General features: G+C 33.9%; 1 protein-coding gene across 9 annotated transcripts; it reads right to left on the reverse strand.

Moving 5' to 3' along the window:
- Positions 1-652: 652 nt before the first annotated feature.
- IFI44L (interferon induced protein 44 like) lies at positions 653-17,686 on the reverse strand. Of its 9 annotated transcripts, XM_081057139.1 has the most exons (10): positions 17,558-17,671; positions 15,830-15,879; positions 15,233-15,347; positions 14,823-14,871; positions 13,431-13,626; positions 10,172-10,324; positions 8,488-8,659; positions 2,387-2,487; positions 1,899-2,073; positions 967-1,736 (listed from the first exon to the last, which is right to left on the reverse strand). In XM_081057139.1, the coding sequence occupies exons 5-10, from the start codon at positions 13,614-13,616 to the stop codon at positions 1,702-1,704; spliced, it is 822 nt and encodes a 273-aa protein (XP_080913265.1). In that variant the 5' UTR covers positions 13,617-13,626; positions 14,823-14,871; positions 15,233-15,347; positions 15,830-15,879; positions 17,558-17,671; the 3' UTR covers positions 967-1,701. The 9 variants fall into 9 exon arrangements, with proteins under 9 accessions (XP_080913262.1, XP_080913265.1, XP_080913263.1 ...); XM_081057136.1 differs by lacking the exon at positions 15,233-15,347 and having other exon boundaries at positions 653-1,736; positions 8,488-8,596; positions 15,401-15,879; positions 17,558-17,686; XM_081057137.1 differs by lacking the exon at positions 15,233-15,347 and having other exon boundaries at positions 8,488-8,596; positions 17,558-17,681.
- Between the last annotated feature and the right edge of the window lie 5,651 nt (positions 17,687-23,337).

A 23,337-nucleotide genomic window follows, 5' to 3' on the forward strand; every position in this document is an offset into this window, starting at 1 on the left:
AGTACAAAAAGGGAAACTTTTGGTAGCCTCAATATTTATGCTCTCAAACAATGTTGGTTCCCCTGGATAGTCCCTCATTTTTTCTCTCTTGATCTCTCCATAATGTTTCTTTCTTTCAGGGTCTCCATCTACTTCATATGGGTACTCCACGCTACCTCTTCAAACAGAGTCAAGTTCCACCTTGAATCAGACTTTCTACCTAGCAAAATCTTCATCTGCCCAGATTTTTTCTGACTCCACCCTGGAGTTATGGCCCCACACCTGGTGTGGACAACGGTGGGTCTTCAATCACCTTTAGTTTCTCTCAAACTACGATGATCATGGCTTGTTTTTCCCTGAATTACATGGAGACAAACACATTTTTCTTTTTGGATTTATGTGTATCACTCCCTAGATCCATACCATAACCACACTGGCTGATTCTGTTCCCAGTGTGTACCTCTGGCTCTACTCTTCACTACGACAATTCTATTCCTAGATCTTCTTAAAAGATCCTGTCCATCTCTTCCATTGAACCATAGCTCCTGAACATTCATTTGAGCACAGTTTCACCTACAGCTGTGCTTTAGAAAATATTCCTTTTTCCATAACTCTAAGGAATTCTTTCCCTTGTAATACCTAGGACTTCTCAAAGAAGATAATAATTCTGATTAAACATAAATTAGGTTGCTTTAATATAGATAACTATTGAACCAAAGCATATTCATTTGAAAAAACTCTTTAAGAAATTTAGATAAGAGAGTTAAGAAGGTTTTAGGGGGGAAATCTGAAAACTGTCTTTTGGAATTCCTTTTTTCTTTATTAAGAGTCCTTACTTCTGCAGCTGCCCAGAAAATGTTGAAATCATTTGGGAGCATTTGTATAAGACAGACTTCGTACTGACTTGTACTAGTAATTTGATTTGATCGCTCTGCTTTGGAGATCTGGCTAGGATGGCTTGGAATTCAATTAATAAAAATCAAGCATGAGTTTATTAGAGGAATAAAATTTATTTTTTTACAGAAATAAGATCTAAGTCCTTAAGAAATATTTGCTCTTTTTAATTAACTTAAATTCATACTTTTATGCAGAGATAAGTGAAACATTCTCCTTCCTTTATTTCCATTTCTTCTCTCCAGCATTCCATTCTTTCCCAGTTTTCCCTTTTATAAGGATAAAATTTTTAAGTACATGTTATTCCTCTGGGGAGGTTGGGAGGAATGCATGACAGGTATGCTTGCTCCCTGCCAGACACTGTGTTAAGTACTGTGAATACAAAGGTAAGTAAAATCCAAACCCGACATCTTGAAGAATTCAGTCTATATAGGGAAACAGATATTTATGTAATCATTTTATAATTATTATTCAATATGATTTCTACTCACATAGAATTGTAAATAAAGTGCTATAGATTACTAGATAAGAAAATAATTAATTTTGCTGGGGAGGTTTAGGAAGGTGCCACAGAAATTAAATTGTAAATTGTGCAGAAATATGAAGGGTGGTTTGCAGTAGGGCATATCTTAGCCCACCACTGCTCAGAGTTGGCCTTTGGGGTTGAGGTATGACTGATCCTAGAAGTAACAGTCAGTTAGATGCTCTCAGGGACTGCAAGCAAAACATGAATGAAAGCAGAGTCTCAAGGAGGCTGTCAGCAGAGATTGGCTCTAATTGAGGCATGCTGATTCAGGTTTGGGCCAACTGGCAGAATCGCAACTCATCTCACATGCAGAGCTTGGACTGTCCCAAAATTTCACCTGGAAACAAAACAAAAAACAGTAGAAACAAAATACATGTCCTAACATGACTGTTAGCACTAGGGCAGGCAGATGGGCATCAGCTATCCAACTGAGGTACAGCTTAGGGTTTTTCAAAAAGCACCAGTGCTTAATGAGAGGAGCAGAAAGAGGCTAGATTACCTGTTTCCTCAAGAGGCATGTCCTCTAAAGAAGTATCTGCAGCTCGTAACATCTGCCTCAGCACAGAGAGGATCAGAATGTCTTTTACAGGGTCCGGCTCCCACACTGAAGCATAATTCTCAACCATCAAGATATTAGAAATAGGAATGTTTAGCATTTTGTGGACATTGACTACCTGTGGAAAAATTAATTTAACAAATGTAAGTTTTATATCTGAAATTTGACTGAATTTAAATACAATTCAAGAAAGAAACCAAAAAAACAATGGCTTGATAAACTATCTTCAGAATATAATTATAATTCAGATAATTAGTTTTAAAATAGGGTATAAACTTGAGTTAACCAGGCAATTGATCCATTTTTTATTTACCTGTGAATATGTAGTGTGAGTGTCGCGCACGTGCACACACAAACACACACACACACACACACACACACACAGTATAACACTATTACAATAATAGCTGGTTACAAACAGTATTCTTTACCTGGCTTTGAGAAGTCATAGATTTTTTCATGTTTAAAAAGTTGTCTTGAAGAACATCATGGTAATTATTCACTTTAGTAAGCAAGACTACTTGTGCTGTACCTATATCAAGTAGATAAATCAGTTATTTTATATCGTAATCAGCATTGTGTCAACAAGTTAATTAAATATGTACAAAAGCAGTACTTTGTAGGACGATTTTAAGATTTGGAGAATGACATATCCCCAATACATCTCAATATGGTACATGAAGTTCTTCTCAGGAGAAATTATCTTTTTCTTCCAACATGAGCGATCATTCTAAATGCAATTAAATGCACACTAAGTTGTAATCATCTACTATTCCCTTCAAATAGCATATTTTAAAGTGGCCAGGTGGGGAAAAGGTGGTTGCTGGATCCTGTGAATGAAAAAGAGCCCTAAGAAAGAAAGTGAGGGTTGTGTGTAAGCATTTATAAAAGCAAAGTGCACTGTTTTCACACTTCTAAAGACCTCTTGGCTTCTCCCTCAAATCACAGAGATGAGATGAGTAAATCACACTGGGCTTCTAACCTAATCAAAGTTCTGCTTTACCAACAACTGCTTCCCTAGGAAAAAAATATTATAAAATTGAGATGTCCAGGATGCCCCTGACACTCCTGTAGCAGAGTTTTTAGAAGTTCCTCCTTACAGAAGTCTTGTGTTTGTGATTTCTATTACTCAATGATTGCCTTTACTGGCTTCTCTCTATTCAAGTCCCAGATGAATAACTAGCAAAGCTGGCCAATTATTAATAAAACCTGGCCTCTTGTAGAGGGCAGGACTCAATTGACACATATAATTTTTCCCAACTTCCGTTACAATGCAATTCTTCTCTTTCCAAATTAAGGCAGTATTTTCCTAGAAGTGCTAAAATCAGCACAATTAGATGTTTTAGGCATTGTCACCTAGCATGGTATGTAGTTGTATGTCCTTAAAAAACTCATTTCAAATCTGAGTACTTCTGTAACAAAGTCTTATCCAAACTCCACCATAATTTTAGAGCTGTTAAATGGTTATACATGCTTATATACTTACAGTGAGCATATATAATGTTCATGACCATCTTTAGATAAAGAATTTATTGTGCCCATTTTACAGAAGAGGAGACTAAAATTCAGTGCACTTAAGTTAACTTTTTGAAGATCAAAAGTTATGACTATTAAAAAATCCAGGTTTACTTAGCCACTAAGACTATGCTCTATATTTTAAACTATACATGCTGTTTTTCAGAACTTTAATATAAGTGATCGTTCTATTGGTATACTAAACAATGAGGCTCTAGAGTATAAATGCCCAAAGAAGTCTTTATACTAAAACTTTTTGGAAGCTCAGTAAGAGGACTTCCATCCAGTTCAGGACCAAATAGAGGAGATATACTATTCTTCCTGCTAAGTACAGCTAAAAAACACTGGACATTATATATAAATCAAATATAAAAATTGAAAGGTAAGGAAAAGAAGGCAGACTTGCTAGGGACCTTAGAATCCAAGGAACAATGTGGTGGTAAGTTCTCTAAGTTTTCCTTCTATTTCATATATCCCATATTAGCTGCTGGAGAAGTCTATAACTAGTAAATAATAGTTGAAGTTGCAAAGAAAAGAAAAGTAGGGAAAGTAAAAGACGGGACGGGACGGGACGGGACGGGACGGGAAGGGAAGGGAAAGGAAAGAAAGGGAAAGGAAAAGAAGGGTAAAGAAATCTGTTCTCTCTAGGCAAAGCACGAGGAAAGGCACAGCCTAGCAAGACAGAAAACTTTCGGACAATAGCTATACTATCTCAGTCAAACACCACAGAAATAACCTCAGTCCCACCCACAGGAAGCATCTCTTCCCTTTTCCAAGTACTATCCCCTGCCAGGGTAGTATCATAGAGGAAGAGCAAAGAGGGAGCAAGGGCTTTTATACTTGCGGTGTGCTAGGTCCCCCTTTATGGTGTCAATGGAAGATACTTAGGAATCCCAGACTTCTACCCAAATACAATAATAAGGTGGACCTCTCCCTCTCTACAAGTGACAGAGGGGGCCAAGTGAGAAACTGAAACTATAACCATCATTCACCGAGCCTAAGGAGACTCCTAGCCCCCTCAATAACAAAGTGCTCTCCCCTGCCCCACAAAAGGTATCAAACAAAGCCTCGTGGGGAACCTGTACTTTCACTCCTATCAGCACAGTGTCAGAAGAGGTGTGCTGAAACACAACATTTAAATAAGATCCAGAGTCACAAACTATAATACCCAAAATATCCAAGATATAATCAGGAATAACTTGTCATACCATAAAACAAGAAAAATCTAATCTAATTGACATTCGTAGAACATATCCCCGAATATCAGCAGAACACACATTATTTTCAAGCACACATGGAACATTTATCAAGATATACTATATCTTGAACCATAAATCAAACTTCAAACAATTTTAAAGAATTTAAACCAGACAGAGTGTCTTTTGACCACAGTGGAACCAATCTAGCAGTCAGTAACAGGATGGTAACAGGAAAAACTCCAAGAATTTGAAAGCTAAACAGTGTACTTTAAATAATTCATAAGTCAAGAGGAAATCTCAATAAAAATAAAAATATATATTAAATTGGATGATAATGAAAATATACCAACATTTGTGGGACATAACTAAAGCAATGCTGACAGGCAAATATGTAGCACTCAATATTTATAACTGAAAAGAGGAAAAGGCCAAAGTCAATCATCTAAGTTCCTACCTCAAGAAACTAGAAAAAAGAAGAGCAAATTAGACCCAAATCAAGAAGATGAAAGAAATCGCAAAGAGCAGAAATCAATAAATAAATTGTAAACAAACAAACCAAAATTTAAAATATCAATGAAACGAAAACATCGTTCCTTGAAAAGATCAATAAAGTTGACAAACCTCTTTCTGGAGGTTGACAAAAAAAATGGACAAAAAAAAAACTAAAAATAAAAGAGAAGACACAAATCACCATAACCAGGAAAGACGAGGGATATATCTACAGACTCCACAGACATACAAAGAGTAATGCTATGAACAATTCTACACACGTAAATTTGACGACTTATACAAAATAGACTAAAACTACAAACTACCACAACTCACCTAATGTGAAATAGATCATTTTATTATAATAGCTTTACAACTATTTTAAAATTGAATTTCTGGTTTTAAAATTTTCTGAAAAAGAAATCTCCAGGCCCAGATGGTTTCACTGGAGAATGCTACCAAACATTTAAAGAGAAATTAACACCAATCCTACACAATTTCTTCCAGAAAATGGAAGGACACTTCCCAACTCATTTTATGAGGTATTACCCTGATACCAAAACCTGACAAAGAAAACTACAGACCAATATCTCTCATTAATATAGATGCAAAAATTCTTAATAAATTATTAAACAAGATTCATCAATATACAAAATAATTGTACACTATGAATACATGTTTTTTCTTCTAAGGAGACAAGGTTGATTCAAGATTCAAAATCAGTCAATGTAATCCACCATATATTAACAGGCTAGAGTGGGGGGTGGATCCCATTATTATATCAATCTATGGAGAAAAACTATTTAACAAAATTTAGCAACCATTCACGACAAAAAAAAGAAATAAAGAAGTCACAGAGAACTAAGAATAAAGAACTTCCCCAATTTGATAAAGAATACATTTTATATGTATATAAAATGTATATATATATTATATATATATATATATAATGTGTATATATATTATATTTGTATATATATATAAACATAGCTGACGTCACAATGGTGAAACATTGAATACGTTCCGACTAAGATCAGAAATAAGACAAGGGTGTCTGCTCTCATCACTATTTTTCAACACAGTATTAGAAGTCCTAACCAGGGCAATAAGACAAGAAAAGAAAATAAAGGGCATATGTATTAGAAAAAAATAAATAAAATTGTGCCTATTAGAGACGGCATCAAAATCCCAAGGAATCAACAACAACAAATTTTCTAGAACTAATGAGAGAATCCAGCAAGGTCACAGGAAACAAGATCTATATACAAAATTCTATTGCATGTAAAAACCAAAATTACAAATAATGACATAAATGCATTCAAAAAAATTAAATAGTTAGATGTTAATCTAATAAAAAAAATAGGATTTGGATGTTGAAAACCTCAGAGCACTAATCAAAGAAATCAAATATCTAAATAAATAGAGACAGACTATGCTCATGGACTGGAAGGCACAACAGAAAAATGTCAATTCTCCCAAAATTGATACACAGGTTTAATGTAATTGTTATCAATATTCCATCGAGATTTTTTATAGAAATAAACAAAGTAATTCTAAAATTCCCATGGAAATGCAAAGGAACTAAAACAATTTTGACAAATAAGAATGAAGTATGAGGAATCCCTTTTATCCAAATTATGGCCTACTATATTATTATATAGTTACAATAATAGACTGTGTAGTGTTGGTGGAAGAATAAACACATAGATCAATGAAACAGAATAGTGAACCCAGAAACAGATGCACACAAATAAAGACAATTGATATTCGACAATGGACTAAAAGCAATTCAATGGAGAAATGATAGTCTTTTCAACAAATGGTGCTGGAGCAATTGGATGTCCATAAACAAAAATTAGTAAAATAAAATAAACCTCACATTTTATACAAAATTTAATTCAAAATGGGTAATAATCCAAATGTAAAGCATAAGACTGTAAAACTTTTAAAAGAAAACAAAAATTTGGGGGAATCTAAAGATCACTGAAGAGTTTTTAGGCACAAAATGAAAAGTATGATTCTTAAAAGAAAAAAATGGTAAATTGGAGTTTGCCAAAATTTTTAAATTTTTGTTTTGTGAAAACCTCAGTTAAAATAATTAAAAGACAACTATGCACTGGAAGAAACCATTGGCAAGTAATGTATCAGACAATTGACTCAAGTCCAGAATTTTTATATCTCTTCAAACTCAACAGGAAAAAAAAAAAAAAAAAAAAAACCAGCCTAATCAGAAAACAGACCAAAGATGTGGAGCTGTTTCACTGAAGAAGATATACAGAAGCAAATAAGCACATGAAAAGATGTTCGATGTAATTAGTCATTAGGGCAATGTAAATTAAGACCATGGTGAGCAATCTCTACAAACCTATTAAAAGAGTTAAATGTTTATTTATAGCACCAATGCCAAATACTACCAAGAATGCAGAGAAACTGAATCTCCCATATAATGCTTGTAGGAATATAAAATATCCAGTTATTCTAAAGAGTAGTTTAGTGATTTCTTTAAAAAATTAAACACATATTTACCGTAAGACCCAGCAATCACACTGCTGGGGAATTATCCCAGATGAATGAAAACTAACGTCTACACAAAAACCTGTACACACTAATGTTCATAGGAGCTTTATTTTCAATGGCCAGAAACAAAAAGCAATCAAAATGTCCTTTGATAGAGAATGGTTAAACAAACTGTAGTATATCTATATCAGGCAATATTAGTAAACAATAAAAAAAAGAACAATAAGTACAACTTCAATAGACCTCACAAAATATGAGTCTTAGAGAAAAAACCCATTGTCAAAAGGTGACATACTATGTGATTCCATTTATATAACATCCTTAAAATGACAAAATTACAGAGATAGAGAAGAGATTAGCAGTTGCCAAGAATTAGGGATGGTGGGAAATTAGGGGTACCATAGGGAGAGTTTTGTGGTGATGGAATAGTTTTGTATCTTGATTACAGTAATGGTTACATGAATCTACACATGTGATAAAATGACAAACACACAAATTATAACTGTCAATTTCCTGGTTTTGATTTTCCTGGTCTAGTCACACAATGTGGGGTGGTGAGTCCCCTATCAAGCCATAGAAAAATTACACATGTCAAAAATTATGGCCATTCTAGTCTTGAAGGACTGAAAACTAGGATTTAGGGCCTTTCATTCAGTCTGCCTAGCCTATGTTCACTGCCTGCTGTTTCCACCAACCAACCCAGGGCTTAGGAAATTGGATAAAGGGTATATTGGGACCTTTCAGTACTCTTTGCGACTTCCTGCGAATCTCTAATTATTTCAAGATAAAAAAAATTGATGAGTGAGACTCACCACACTTTAATACTTCTTTTTGAACTTGTTTGAACGTTGCCACCATTTTAGAGGACAGATCATTGATAGAGTTGATATCTAAGACGTACGCCACACAATGAATCCTATCCTTCAGTGATGGAGAGATGATAAAGTTAGGATGCCTGGATGTAATTGGTTGATGTGGACTGAACTGTTATAGAAACATAAGGTAACATTTAGACAATCTCTGCTCAATTCTTCGAGACACAATTCATGCTTCAAACACGAGCACCGCTAACGTCCAACCCAAAATTTTCCCTCCTCCCAGCTACTCCTTCCTCAGATTAATCAGTGGTATCCCTCCTATACTTTCTCTCCACTTTAAACATAACACCATCATGTTGGGGGTTTTTAGAGAAAAACCACTTCATTGCTTTGGTAAAAATTATAATTCTCCATAATTTACATTATCCATAATGAAAATATTTTAGGAAAATACAACCTTTTTTTTTAAGTTAACTTAAAATCCCAGTCTCCAGAAAAAGCTGTCATTACCATTGTTACACATCATTTAAGACTCCTCTCTAAGCATTTTGCATACATAGATGAACAAATGGGTAGAGAGAAAAGGAGAGAGAAAAATATATTGAAAATGTCATTTAAACTAGAATACTATAATTTCTTATAATTTTACAAAAGAAAAAGAAGCTAAAAAACAGAAGAAATACCAAATTTCAAGTTAATATTGTCTTGCTATAAGACAATAATCTTTCTAGGATTAGGAAAATAGATTACAAAACATAGCAAAAGACTGGATTCATTATTTTTTTAACTATATGTTTCAGTGTTGGGCTGAACTGATTGACTCTCTGCTGTGAAAAATGAAGACGTTAGTATGCCCATGATTTCTCCCATCTTTCTGCTTTGTTCTTCCTCCCTATATCTTCATGTCTTCTTAAATTGTCAGCTACATGAGGATAAGAATTATGTTCTTGTTCAGCTGTGTGTTTCTAGTAACTAGCATAGTGTCTGACACAAATTATGTTGTTAATAAATGATCTTTAAATAAATTAGTACATAGTTAAGGTTTCCAATCAAGGACAATTGAGAGGCAAAGAAAGTTACTGTTTAGAAATTGAAGTTGACTATATTTTACTCAGTATCTAAAAAAAGGTGATAATAATGGTTAACATTTTGAGAATGTAGAATACATCACCTCATTTAATCTTCTCAGCAACCCTGTGAGATATGACTTTCCTATGAATATTAGTACACATCTAATTAGTGGGATAGCCAACCCTTGGATCTAGGTATGTAAATAGTATTTAAGTAATGAAGCCTAAGTATTTATAGTATAACATCACACTTCAACAAAAAATGTTCCAATGTGTTGTCTAAGTGATCAAAAATGTGTAAGAGATTGAATTACTACTTCTCTATTATTTTACATCATAGTAGAGTGATATAAATACAACCTCCTCCCGACCTTTTCCTGGAAGCTGTATGAGTAGAATCCTGCTTTTTGGCTGTATTAATGCTATAGAGGAGAAGAGCTGTTACTACTCTACTATACTTACATGAGTACTTACTCATTTAAAGCACAGTAGTGTGGCTTGATGTTGAAACCACAGTATGATAGTTGAACCTACTTTATGGAGTAAAAATTCAACAAAAAGCATAATACAAATTATTTGAAATGTTTTGGAGAATAAAGAGTTCTTACCTGATATCTGTCTGGCATGCAGCCTTTTAAGATATGGGGTATGTCACCCATACACAACCCTACTGCGTCGTTTTCATCTAGCCCCATGGAATCACATAGCATAAATGGCAGAGATTTGCCCTCTTTTCCATCTTTAATAGAATATATTCTGTACTGTAAAAAATATATATATATGTCAAGTGTAAACTTGCATTCTTCAACTAGTGTTCAAGACACGACAATAGGAATACTGGAGATCAATATTTTGACACTGTTGTCCTCAAACATTTTGGTCTTAGTATCACCTTAGACTCTTAAAAATCATTGATGATCCCAAAGATATGGGTTATCTCTATTGATATTTAACATATTGGAAATTAAAACTGAAAGAATTTTAAATGTTTGTCATTTTAAAATGCAATTATGAATCTATTACATGTTAAGCTAAATAAGATTTCCATGAAAAAAAACAAAATTACTCTCCAAAAACATTATACAAAAGAGGGATTGATTTACTTTTGCCATTCTCTGTAATGCCTGGATTAATAGAAGATAGCTGGATTCTCAAATCTGCCACTGCATTCAATCTGTTGTGATATATCCTTTTGGACAAAGTATACGCGTATAAAGCAAATCTGGCTTCACACACGTAAATGTAGTAGGAAAAGGAGAAAGTGTTTAACAGCTTTCAGAGAATTGTAGATATTCCTCATTAATAATACATCAAAGCTCAACAAGTGATAATTTCCAAAAGGTTGGCTGCAACGTGGAATCTATGACATTTTCATACTGTTACATTAAATTCAATGTATATCTTACACTTTGAATATATCTTGTATCCACACATGATTTTGTAACCTGATGCATTGTCTATTTGAAAATATTGGTTCACTGGCTTATCTAATCTTCTAAATATTGGCACGTTTTATTGTATCATATTAAACCATAATATTTGTTAATACTACCATTAATCTCATCAGATAAGTGTTGGAAAGCTATCAAGTTCAGAGTGGTGCATACAAGTTTCTTAAAGTTATTATATTTTCTTAACAGCTCAAATATTAATATTATAATTAGCAACAAGCAATGCTGGTTGTTTTTGTTGGGGTGATCGGTTTACTTTGTACATTTTTTTTAAAAATGTCTACCAAATATCCAAGTATGAATAAGCAAGTCTGTCAGTTGTCTTTTCAATTAAAATTATGTTACTTGAGAAAAGTCCAGCTCATAATGCAATCACACCAGTGCCTTTGCTCAACAACTACCATGCTTTGATATGCATTAGAAGCACTTTATATACACTTACCATTTCATCGCATGAAATCTGGCAGTGATGTGCACTTAAAAGTTAAGTTTAAATAAAATCAGTAATGGTTACTAATTCAATTAGGACAATTTTATTCTTATGTAAAACTGGCATTTTGTTTGTGTTTACTGCAAGCTCAGTAGTAGGAAAGAATATAGTGACTACTAGTAGTGTTTGGTGCCATTGCTTGATTAGTACTAAGGTGTCGATAGATAAAACTACATTTGTATGATTAGGTCAAATGTCACTCCACTAGAAAAGGCAAAAAGCATCTTAGTATTATTATTATAAAAAGAGTTTTGAACTCACAGATCCCCTAAAAGGGTCTCAGAGATCCCCAGGGTTCCACAAACCTCATTTTGAGATGCACTACCTTAAGACACCAGACGACACTTTAATCAATTTTCCCATTCCAAACCAGGAAGTTTAAAACCCCTCTATGACCTACTGTAATCTGTGATGGAGTCAAAAACTCCCACTGGTCCATAAAATGCCTAAGAGTGATCCCATTGGAGATTTTGATCTAAATGAATAGGACTGCCTCAATATGAAAGAAATTACACAAAGCATTCGAGTTACACACTTAAGTACATTTATATTTTAAGGTCAGTATACACATTCGTGGTTTCATTGACTATTAATCTGTTTCCTTGATTTTATAGGCAACTTCAATTCTTCAAAAAGAAGGGTCTCTGAACAACAAAATATTCTGCTTCCCTCACGAATATTCTGTCCTATACTTTTTCAGTTTACATAGTATCCGGATTTCATTTAGAGTTCAGGATCTACATCTTATCTTAAAGCAATGCCTTTGGAATTTTCAACGGAAAAAGAAAGGAGAGAAATTCTATCCTGATTGACTACCTCTATTACAGCATCTATTAAACTGAATAGTATTTATTTGTTTATTACTTACATGGGTCTCTGAGATCCCTTAGCAAAGGGACCAAGTATTATTTGTATTTAGGTCGCAATTGCCAACACAATATTTAGAAAACAGAAATATTTCAATCAATGATTAACGTATTGAATTGCCGTTGTAGTATCTTGCCTTGGCTTCTAAGACTAGGTTGAAATATTGAAATTAAGCCACTCAAGTGGATAGTGTCTGGACAACATCAAAAAACAAGATGTGATTTTTGAAAGTCCTAAAAAAATGCTTTTAGTTACTGAATGAGACACAAGACTAAAATGAACCATTACTGTTTTATGCTAAATTTTGCACAGACAATATACAGCATAGTACTAAGAAGATAACAATATTAGGTTGTAGCAATTACAGATAAACATAGCTTGATTACGAAATTTTCTATTTTTTCATTAGTTTGTTTGTATGATAACATTTTGACAAGCATAGAATGGCAGATTCTAGATTCATATTGCATCATAATTTATAAATCTTTAGATTAACAGTTTAAAAATAGTATTAGTTCTTATTTCCTTAAATATGTTTGTTTACAAATAAGATAATGTTTGTAGGAGCTTTTACAGATTTATCCTGTGAAGGTTCAACCCCACCCCAAGTGCATACCAATTTTGCCGTTCATTAACATTTCTTATAGAATCGTCTACATGATGGAAAATTATTATAGTATATTAAAATAATTCTCATTATTTTATTATAGAAAGGAAATCAATTCAATCCAGATAAAACCATATGGGACATGAGTAAAAAAATACATCAAATATAAAGAATGAAGATTTCCACAAAGTTTTTAAAATTGTGGTTTTTTTTTCAAGTACTAAAAACCGTTCTTCATATAATTACTTCCTGTATCCATAAAAATGGAAAGGTTGTCTAGATAACTCCATAGAGGCAATTCTCATTCAACTTTTACTCCTGTTTTACATTTGATTTAGCACTTAATTGTTTGTATATTAAGAAGTTACTGTTCTGAGAGAAAATGGCAAAAGAATTAACAAACCAATAATTGTAATCTATAAAAATTCTCAGGAAATCCTGAAATAACTTACCATTTCAGTAATGCTGGTGATATCAGACCCCACTGTGGCTTGGCGAGTCACATGGCCTTGGAAAATAGACTTCACTGAATTGAAAAAACTGGACTTTCCAGACCCAACTGGACCCAGCAGAAGAATACGAATTTCTGAAACCAAGCCCGCGTAGGGTTTGTAGGCTCTGAGGTCTGCTAGGAGCATATTTTTGTACCTGTTAAAATGCAATCATTAAATACAACAGTCAAACTTCCATAAAGATTAGCATAATTCTTCTGAAGCTTCTTTACTCCAATTTTAAAAGTATGTTTTAATTACTTAGTTATTATTTTTATATTAACATCTACATCATGATTTGAAATGGTCTAAGGTTATGTGCTTTGTGCTTGAAGAAAAAAATGTATTAGTCTATATCTGACTAAAGTTAAACACTAACCAACAACTACATCACTGTCAAACTATTAGCTTTAAGCCACATAAATCTAATGAAAATATCAACAACACTGAAAATGAATTCTTATTTTCAGTAATAATATTATATTAAGAAGAAATAAAAATATGTGCTCCTGACAGCCTCTCCGACCAGAATACAATTATACAAGACCCTGCATTTGAAACTATTAATATTTGTTTTTTCGGTTAGTAAAAGTATTTGCATACAGCATTTCTTATGTATGGCATGGCCATTCTTGATAGGCCATCAGAGCAGTGTTGTTGATTGGTTGTTAAACTTATTGCAAGGTGAAAAATGGCTGTTTGCTTTGTCCTTGCCATGGAGTTATAAGAAAATGCCTTTTCTATCAGTATTATTTCAATATTAGTTCTTTCAACATGAATATATTCTACTTATTTTGCTTCTTTGTATATAATTTGCCTTGGATTTATTACGCATGGTTTATTTAGTTATATGTTTTTATGTGTTATCAGGAGCAAATTTTATAAGTACATGTCAACAACCTACAAATGTTTTATAACAAGAATATACCACACTATTTTCTATAAAAAAAAAAAAAGTAAAACATACACAATGCAGGTATTTACCTATGAATTGGAGAAAGGAAGCTTTATTTTGAAAATTTACTGAAGGTCTCCAAAAAACTTTATTCTCAAGGAAAGGATTCAGAGGCATTATCTAAAATAGTCATCTAGACTCTGTCTGGGAAACTTTGAACATAACAGGTCCAAAATAAAACCTGAAGTCAAATTGTCATCAGGTGGATTTTTAAAGTATCACAGTCGGTAGTGTTTTGTTTTTGCTCTTCTAAATTGCCTTGAACATATTACATTAGTAACATTATAATTCAAGTTTATCACTCCAGGTGATTTTTATCTTAGTATATCATTGTCAGTGCCATTTATACAATTGATCTAAATGAAATAAGTAACAGATAGTCCAAGAACCTAACTTACTCTGTGGCTCCTGTTATCCTGCTAATATAGTTGGCCTCATTCTTAATTCCTATAGGAAATAAACACAACACAGTAATTTTTTAATCCTCTTTGCTTCCCTTTTAAAAATCTGGTCAAATGTGGCCAAGTCTAACCTCTAAATAGGGCACTAAGTGTGCTTGCATAACCTAGGGCTGAGCTAGTCAGTTAAGAGTTAGGGTTGGTAGCATAGTGAGGAAAAGAGGGGAAACTATTTTCTCAACACATTAACTCACTCTGGAAACTCTCACATGACTATGCCTAGAGGTCCTAGGACTGACCCAAAAGGTATCATCAAATAGATCTTCTCTGATAGTGGGGTCTCTTTTCTCCTCCTCCTCCTCTCCTTCCTCCCTTCATCTCCATCTCACCACTTAAACTTCTCAACTTACACCTATACTTTCCAGCCTCCCAGGTTTCATTTTGAAGTTTATGAAAGAGAAATGTGGTGACATAAAGTTTGTTTGTTCCTGTCATTTTTCTTTCTGTTTCTACATCAATTATGACCTATCAAACACAAAGACAAGAATGAGAATGTAGGATTATGTAATTCAACAAACCTTCAACTCGAAAGACTTCACATTCCCTATATGAATAGGGATTAAAACTATTCATTCCTAATTCTGTTGTTAACGAATTAAGTATCCACACTTTGCATGTCTTTGGAACTAAAGAGAACCATTCCTCATTATTAGAGGAATGAAATGCCAATTCTTCATCAGTAATTTTCAGTGATGTATTTAAAAATGCAGTTGTTTTATTATTTTGCAATGAAAAAAAGAAGGCAGAATTTTGCTTTCTAATACCTTGACCTATTTTTGGATAATGCTCAAGTAAAAAGGCTCCAAAAATATTGTCCCCATAGTAAATCACTGTTATAGTGGATCCCTGACAACTGCACCTAGCAAGCATATCTTTAATGCTATATCCATGGACACTAGACTTATAAAGAAGACTCAAGGAAACATTTCCAAGCAGCTTTTGCAGACTTTTTTCCTCATTCCATGTCAATCTGGTCGTCACTGCCATTGTTCTGTATCTAATAGAAAAAGAAATAATAGGTTAAGAGACAGTATAGTGTAGTAATTTATAGTACAGATTTCTGCTTCTAGTTCCAGTGAGTTGTTTTTTTTCTCTGATCCAATTAAAACATGTTATTTGGATTATAAGGCAATAGAAATGTAACGATAATAGGTAGATATGAAAAAAAGATAATTTGGAAATTAAAAAATAATTTAATTATTTTAAGTCAATAGAAAAACTACAGATTAGATAAAGAATATTTAACAAAAATAAGTCAGAATAGGGATCAGTAAACTTTTTCTTAATGATGGATAGTAAATATTTTAAGCTTTATGGTCTCTCCCGGATTACTCAACTTTGCCAATGCAATGCAAAAGCCGTCATAGACAATATATAGACACATGGGCATGATTGTGTTCCAATAAAACTTTCTTTACAAAAACTATGGCATACAAGCCATAGTTTGCCAACCCATGTATTGGAAGATGGAAATGAGGAATTTATACAGAAAACAGCCCACAAAGAAAGAAACTAAAATATGAAAAGTATTAACAGATATGGAGGTCCTAGCATAGCAGAATAGACCATTAGCCATCATGCCAATTCTTTCAATAAAAAAAAACTAGAAATGCAGGACAAACTGCAAAACACATATATTTGAAAGCATTGGGGAGCTAACAAAGCAGTGAAGAATTATGTTACTGGCTAAGATTTGGAAAAGAAGTGAATACAGAGGTAAGGTTGGCCTGTGGGAGTACATTTCCCTCAGGTGCATCTATCAACTTTAGAAGTACCCAAGAGGCTGAGAAATCAACCAAAATGTTTGCTAAACTCAGAGAGATAGGGAAATACGGCACAACAAGGAAGATGCTTGCCAAGTCTCCCCAGGCTGTGGGTTAAGATTCTGAAAAGCCACAGGGAAAAAATGAGGGTAGGTGGACTGGAAGTAAACAGACTTCTAGTGACCTCAATCTATGAGTGGGTTAAGATAAATGAAAATTACCAGTGCCTCTAGCTGCATGATGGATGCAAAATAAATCTTGCCTAGATGAAGAGAACATTTCTAGCTTCAAACTATCTCTACAATATATATATATATTTTTAATATTCAATGCTTTACACTGATCATAAACAGGGGAGAGCAAACAAAACAACATGATAGAAAACCAAGAGGACAAAAAAAAAACAGAAAATAGAAATAAACCCATACTGACATTGGACTTACTCACACATATATTTAAATACCTATGCTTGGTTTGTTCAAATAACTAAAAGATAAGATCGAAAGGTTGACATCAAAAATGTAAAAAATAAAAAAGACAAAAATATATTCTGGACTTAAAAATCTATATATCTGAAATTAAAAATTTCAGGTTAACTGCAGGTTAAACATACTTCAAGGAAGAAGTAGTCAGAAGAAAATACATCCAACTGAAGCAATAAGACAAAATAAAAATCTGACACAAATATATTGCAATTACACTACAGTTCATTTATTCTCTATAGTTCCCTGTGCTTGAAATTTTCATTAAGAAGCAAAATAAATGAAAGACAAAAATATGATCATTAGCAGCAATTTCATTCTGAAACTCTTTTTTTTTTCAAAAAAAGGAAAACAGGAAAAAAAAAAAAGGAAAACAGGCCATTTTCTTCACACACAGTTAGGAAACATTGGATGGCAGGAAGTCACTTACCTGTTTTTAGGAGTTGGATCGGGCTTAATTGTAGTTATTAGCTGCTCTGACTGATTTATGGACCAGCCACAGTTTGGAGACAGAAGGTTCTGCTAATATCCCTGGCTTCTCTCTGAAAGAAAGGAAAGTGAAAGTCAAAGCAGCAACCAATCAGCTAGCAGCATGCCAGGTGCCCTTAAGTTTCCATTTCCCTGCCGAAAAGAAAGAGACAGAGAAAACAAAAACAAATATGATTTTTTGTGAGCACATGAAAATGATCTTTTGTTCCCTGTATAGCCCGCATATAGGCATGCATGGAATGGCAATTATTCATAAAAAATTGCAATAAAACTAATAGCTAACATTTCTGGTACAAGTATGTACGTGACACTGTGCAACAACATGCATTTTCATAGTTTCTCCTCAAAACAATATTATACAATAAACACTGTTAGTATCCCTATTTCTCAAAGTAGAAAGATGAAATTTAAGGACGTGAAGTGACTTTGCCCAACGTAATTCAGCTAACAGAGTGGTGAAGCTGGCTGGTATTCAAAACCAAGTCTTTCTGCATTGGAACAAACAGATGGAGACTCAGCTTTCCTGAAATCCTTCAGAAGGCACTGCACCGCTCTTTTCCCATTTATACATCCATTCATTCAACACTGGCTTAGACCCTGGGGAAGGATAATGCTGAGTAACATAAAAACAGTGCCCTCAAGAAGTATGCTGTCTACTCAGGGACACACTCAGGTACACAGACAATTTTATTTGTGATAATGGAGAAAATAAAATGGAATAAGAGAGTCACTTAAAACAGAGTCGGGAGGCTATCAAGGAAGTGGAGCCTATGCACACTTCCTGCCTCAGTTCTCAGAGCTGCTATTAAGTTGCTAAACTGTTGCTAAACTCAGCCCAAGATTGAACCATAAACATCCTGGAGCAACAACTATTGCATGGACACATATGGAATTGACCATCTCCTTGCAGTTTTTGCTTCCCTCATTTGCATATTGTAACAAACCAATCCCTGTTAACCTAGCCAGCAATCCTTCATTTGCAGGGAGGACCCAGGTGGGAACTATACTTGTGACTTTTGCCTGTATAAACTTTGCCTTTCTTATTCTTTTCAGAGCGCAATTTAAGCTGCTACTTAAATCTGTTGCTCTTGGGTTACAACCCCAGTGTGTTAAGTGCTATAAGAGGAGTAAGAACAAGATTCCCAAGGAACCAGAACGGTGTCCTCACCCAATCTTAGGGCATTCATAAAAGCCTTGCTAGCAAATCAAAGTTTAAACCGAGACATGAAGTACAGGAAAAAGAGAAGCAAGAGAGAACATGGTGTCATTAGGAACCTCGAAGTACTCTGGTCTAGCTGGAATAGAGGGACAGCATCAGATTGGTAAACAATGAAGCTAGACAGGTGAATAGGGTCTTAAAAACTCTTTAAGTTAGATTTTATCATGAAGACAATGTTAAAACTCAAAAAACAGGAAAATGTCATGATCAAAATTTAATACCTTAGAAAGAATATATTAGTTTTTTTCTTGACTTATAACAAATACTGTAAAGATAGAGGCTTTAAAACAACTTCTATTTATTGTCACACAGTTTCAATGGATCAGGAGACCAGCGTGGCTCAACTGGATTTTTCCCTCAGGATCTCTCACTCAATGTATTGGCCAGCTTTGGTCTCACCTTCCTCTGGGAAAGACTGATTCCAAGCTTATTCATGTTATTGGCAGAATTCAGTTCCTTGCAAGTATAAAACTGAGGTCCCCTTTTTTTTTGCTGGCAGCCAGCCTGAGGCCAATCTCAGCTCTCAGAGGTTGCTACCAGTTTCTTCTCAATGGCCTTCTCACTCACCAGAGGCTTGCACAACCTAGCAGCAACAGAATGCTTCAAGGCCAATAGCAGAATCTCCTCATGTCAAATCTTCATGCTTTTAGTCTCTTCCTTCAGGAAGAGCCCTTTTCATTTTAGTGCTCACTTAATTCAATCAACTCCACTAAAGATCATCTCTTTTTTTTTTTTTTTTTTTTTTTTTTTTTTTTTTTTTTTTTTTTTTTTATTTATTTTTTTTTTTTTTTTTATTTTTTTTTTTTTTTTTTTTTTTATTAATTAATTTATTTATTAGTTTCAGGTGTACAAAACAAGGTAATACTTAGACGTTCATCATTTATTTTTTAAAAGCCAGTAATCATCAAAGTGATATCCCATCATTGTCAAGGGAAGGGAGTTATATAAAGATGTAGGGGGGCCATCATAGATTTCTGACTATCACAAAAAACTAGGATCCAACAAATCAGTTTTTATCCTTTCACAGTTAGTTAGTTAGTTAGTTAGTTAGTTAGTTAGTTAGTTATTCATCCATTCTTCCTTTCTTTTAATAAAAAATTTATTGAGCACCTGTACACCATTCTGTGGATATAAACAGATATAAACTCTGCTCTCATGAAACCAACCTGGAGGGACATCAGGTGAGGCAATGCCTGCACTTAAGAATACCGTGAGGTGCGATAAAGAATTTAAGACACACACATAATAATCTTTTGGTTATTTAAAAAATATTTTTAGTTATTGGACCAAGGGCAATTGCACTGAAAGAACCACAGGATGAAGTCATGTCATCTATGCTAAGTTAGGAGTTAACACAATCATCCCTTTGAGCTACTGGAGTACTTACAGGAAATACTCGGTATATTTTTCACCAGGTAAAAATATGAAAAAGTACACATACATTAAAATATATTGATATTTTCACAAATAAATCTTAGAGAATGTTTTTTTTTAATTTTTAAAGAAATAAAGCTTCTTAAAAAGATATGTAAAGGATGTTTAAAGAGGAAAAAAGTGCAAGATGGGGAAACATGAGAAGAGGACATTCCCGTCTCCTAAGTCCTGAGTTGGTGGCAATACCAGCTGGATGAAATCATTCTCTCTGCCTGGAGTAAAGGTCCTAAATCCAAGTCTCCAGGCCTTAAAGACTGAAATGGCCAAAGCTTTTTTGTCACTTGAGATAGTCCTATAGCTGGATAGTGGGGCCGCTTCTACAAGCAGTGAGTGCGCTTCTATCCCGCACTCTGTGTGGGTAGTCAGGAAGACCAGAGAGCCACAGCTACCTCACCTGAAGGACATTAAGGTGTGGCTCTGCCCTCCTTCTCCTTCATCGTTTTTCCTATTCTTCTTCTGCATCCTCTTCCTGGGACAGACTCAGGGTTATTTGTTACTCAGTACCGCCTTGCCTTGAAGTTTTCATTTTCCTTCTACTCACTTTGCTCCTTCATCAGCTAGTTCCTTCCTTTTCTATTTTCTGACTTCTCGACGTTTTTCCCTCCTTGACTTTCTTCTCGTTATAGTTTGTCTCCACTTTTGCTTCTTGTACCCTAGCTGCTTAATATGCATTTGAAGAATGAATTATATGAAATAGATGAGTGATAATTTAGAAGCTCCCAAAATTAAGAAAGAACCTGCTCACAACCATTTTGACATGACCCATTTTTCTAAAGGGAAAGTAGACCACATTGAAAGAAAAAATGCCTCTTTTAGAAAATGAAAAATAATAAACATGAATATTGTCTTGATGTTAAACATTTAACTTATCATTTAGCAATTCATATTATTCTGTATTATAGATGAACAATGAATTGATTTAAACATGACACTCAGATCTTGGGAAGATAACGTACAATACTTATATAATTTCAAATTTGGGGCTGTGATAAATTATGGTATGATAAATGTCTCAAATTTACAAGTTTTCCTACAAGGACATATATCATTTTTATTATTTAATGAAACAGCATATTTCATAATAACATGTTAACATAACAATAATCATGAACACAAAATAAAGATAATGTTTAAAAGGAATGTGTATTTCCTCCTCCTCAAGTGTGTAAGTTATCATTTTATTTAAATAAATTTAAATTCATTTCCTAACACCTCTGCCTGAGTGTTGGGAATGTATTCTCTATCATTTGGGGAACTTTCCACTTTCATTAGACCAAGGACCCCAAGTCTACCAGCAGGATCACACACGTCCTACAGCAGGTAGGGCATGTGTCGTCCTAAGTGAGCTGTTCCAATGACGGGAGCTTGACTATGTCTCTTCTCCCTTGATTAATGGACAAGCCTAGTTCCATAGCTTTTCTGTTGATCTCCATGTAATACCTTCCTGTTCTTAATCCAATGAGAATTGATTATTATTGTTTGCAATAATAAAATCCTGACTAATACACCTGCCTTCACTTCTCTTTCAATATTCTCACATCATGGTTCATTTGATTCAGTACTATTATTTAAATAACACATATGTTGATATGCCAATGACTCCCAAATGTCTGTCAGTCCTGACCTCTCCCCAGAACATCAGGCTGCCTACTTGATATCTCCATGGAACGTGTAAAGGCATTTCAATTTTTAACAAATCAGCAAGAAAACCTGTCTTCAAACATGAACTCCCTTACCTCTCAGCATTCCCTATTTTAGTAAAGGAAATCAAAACCCACCCAGTTTTATTAAGTCAAAGCCTAGGAATTCTCCTTAATTTCTCTTTTTATTTTTTTTACCCCCATATCCAAATTATGAGTAAAGCTGTCACTACAACAAATTTTCCTAATACCCCTAGTCTAGATGATTACCTTGTTTAGCCTAGATAATGATACAAATTCTGTGTTGGTGTTTCAGTTATCTGTTGTTGCATAACAAAGACCCACTTTTAGTTCATTTAATGAACTAAAACAACAACAATTTGTTAGTTCTCAGGAACCTATGCATTGACCACTAAATGCTTCTACTTTATTTGATTTCAGCTGGGATGTAGGACAGATGGGTGGTCCAAAATTACCTCAGTCCCAAAGCTGGAAGTTAGAAGTTGTTTCTAACTACTGGTTTAGTAGCTCTCCTGGGGCTGTCAGCCAGACTTGATTTTCTTTGACATGACTACTTGGCTTTCTCACAGAATAATGAGGCAAAAGTTGATCCTTTGCAAAGGCAAAAATAATCAACTGCTAGCAAGAAAAATGGAGAGGGAGAGAAAGAACATAAATTACCAATATTAAATATGAATGAATACATAATTTCTAATTTAATTCTAAAGACATTAAAAATATAATGAAGATATTATCAATAGCTGGTATCAACATATTTGACAATATGTACAAAATGGAACATTTTCTAGACAACACAACTTAAAGCTGACAGAAGGAAAAATAGAAAACTTACATTTTTCACTCTAACAAAGTAATTAAATCCATTCTTTAAAATCTTCCCACAAAAAGACATGAACGACAAAAAGTTAAAAAAGTATTCACTAAACACATGAAAAAAGTGTTCAGATACACTCATAATTATAAAAATGAAAATGTAGAAAGCACTGATATACCATTTCTCACCTATCGAACTAAAAAATTATTTTTTTTAATTTTAAAGTATAACATACTCTGTTGGCAGAACTATGGAGAAACAGGCACTCGTATATTACTGGTGAGAATGCAAACTGGTACAGACATTCAGGAGTAGAACTGAACAATATGTAAAAAAAGTATGCATGTTCTTACCTTTTAGCCAACAACCCAACTTCTAAACATCTACTTTGAAGGTATACTTCCAACAATGGAAAAAAATACATATACATAAGGTTATTCATTACAGCATTATTTGTAGTTGCAAAATATTGTAAACAACCTAAATGCCCATATATTAGACACCAGTTGAAGAAATGATTGTACATTATGCAACGGGGAACTATGCAGCTATAAAGGAATAAAGATCTCTGAGTTGAAGTAATTTCCAGAATA

Source organism: Rhinolophus hipposideros (assembly GCF_964194185.1).
Source record: "Rhinolophus hipposideros genome assembly, chromosome: 8".
Lineage (NCBI taxonomy): Eukaryota > Metazoa > Chordata > Mammalia > Chiroptera > Rhinolophidae > Rhinolophus > Rhinolophus hipposideros.

Excerpts from the sequence above, each read along its gene's own strand:
- IFI44L (XM_081057131.1), bottom strand. The coding sequence starts at position 15,869 with ATGGCAGTGACGACCAGATTGACATGGAATGAGGAAAAAAGTCTGCAA. Across the intron at positions 13,627-14,822 it reads AGGATAACAGGAGCCACAGA|GTACAAAAATATGCTCCTAG; the intron begins GTAAGTTAGGTT and ends GCATTTTAACAG. Across the intron at positions 1,737-1,898 it reads CATGCCTCTTGAGGAAACAG|GTGAAATTTTGGGACAGTCC; the intron begins GTAATCTAGCCT and ends TTTTGTTTCCAG.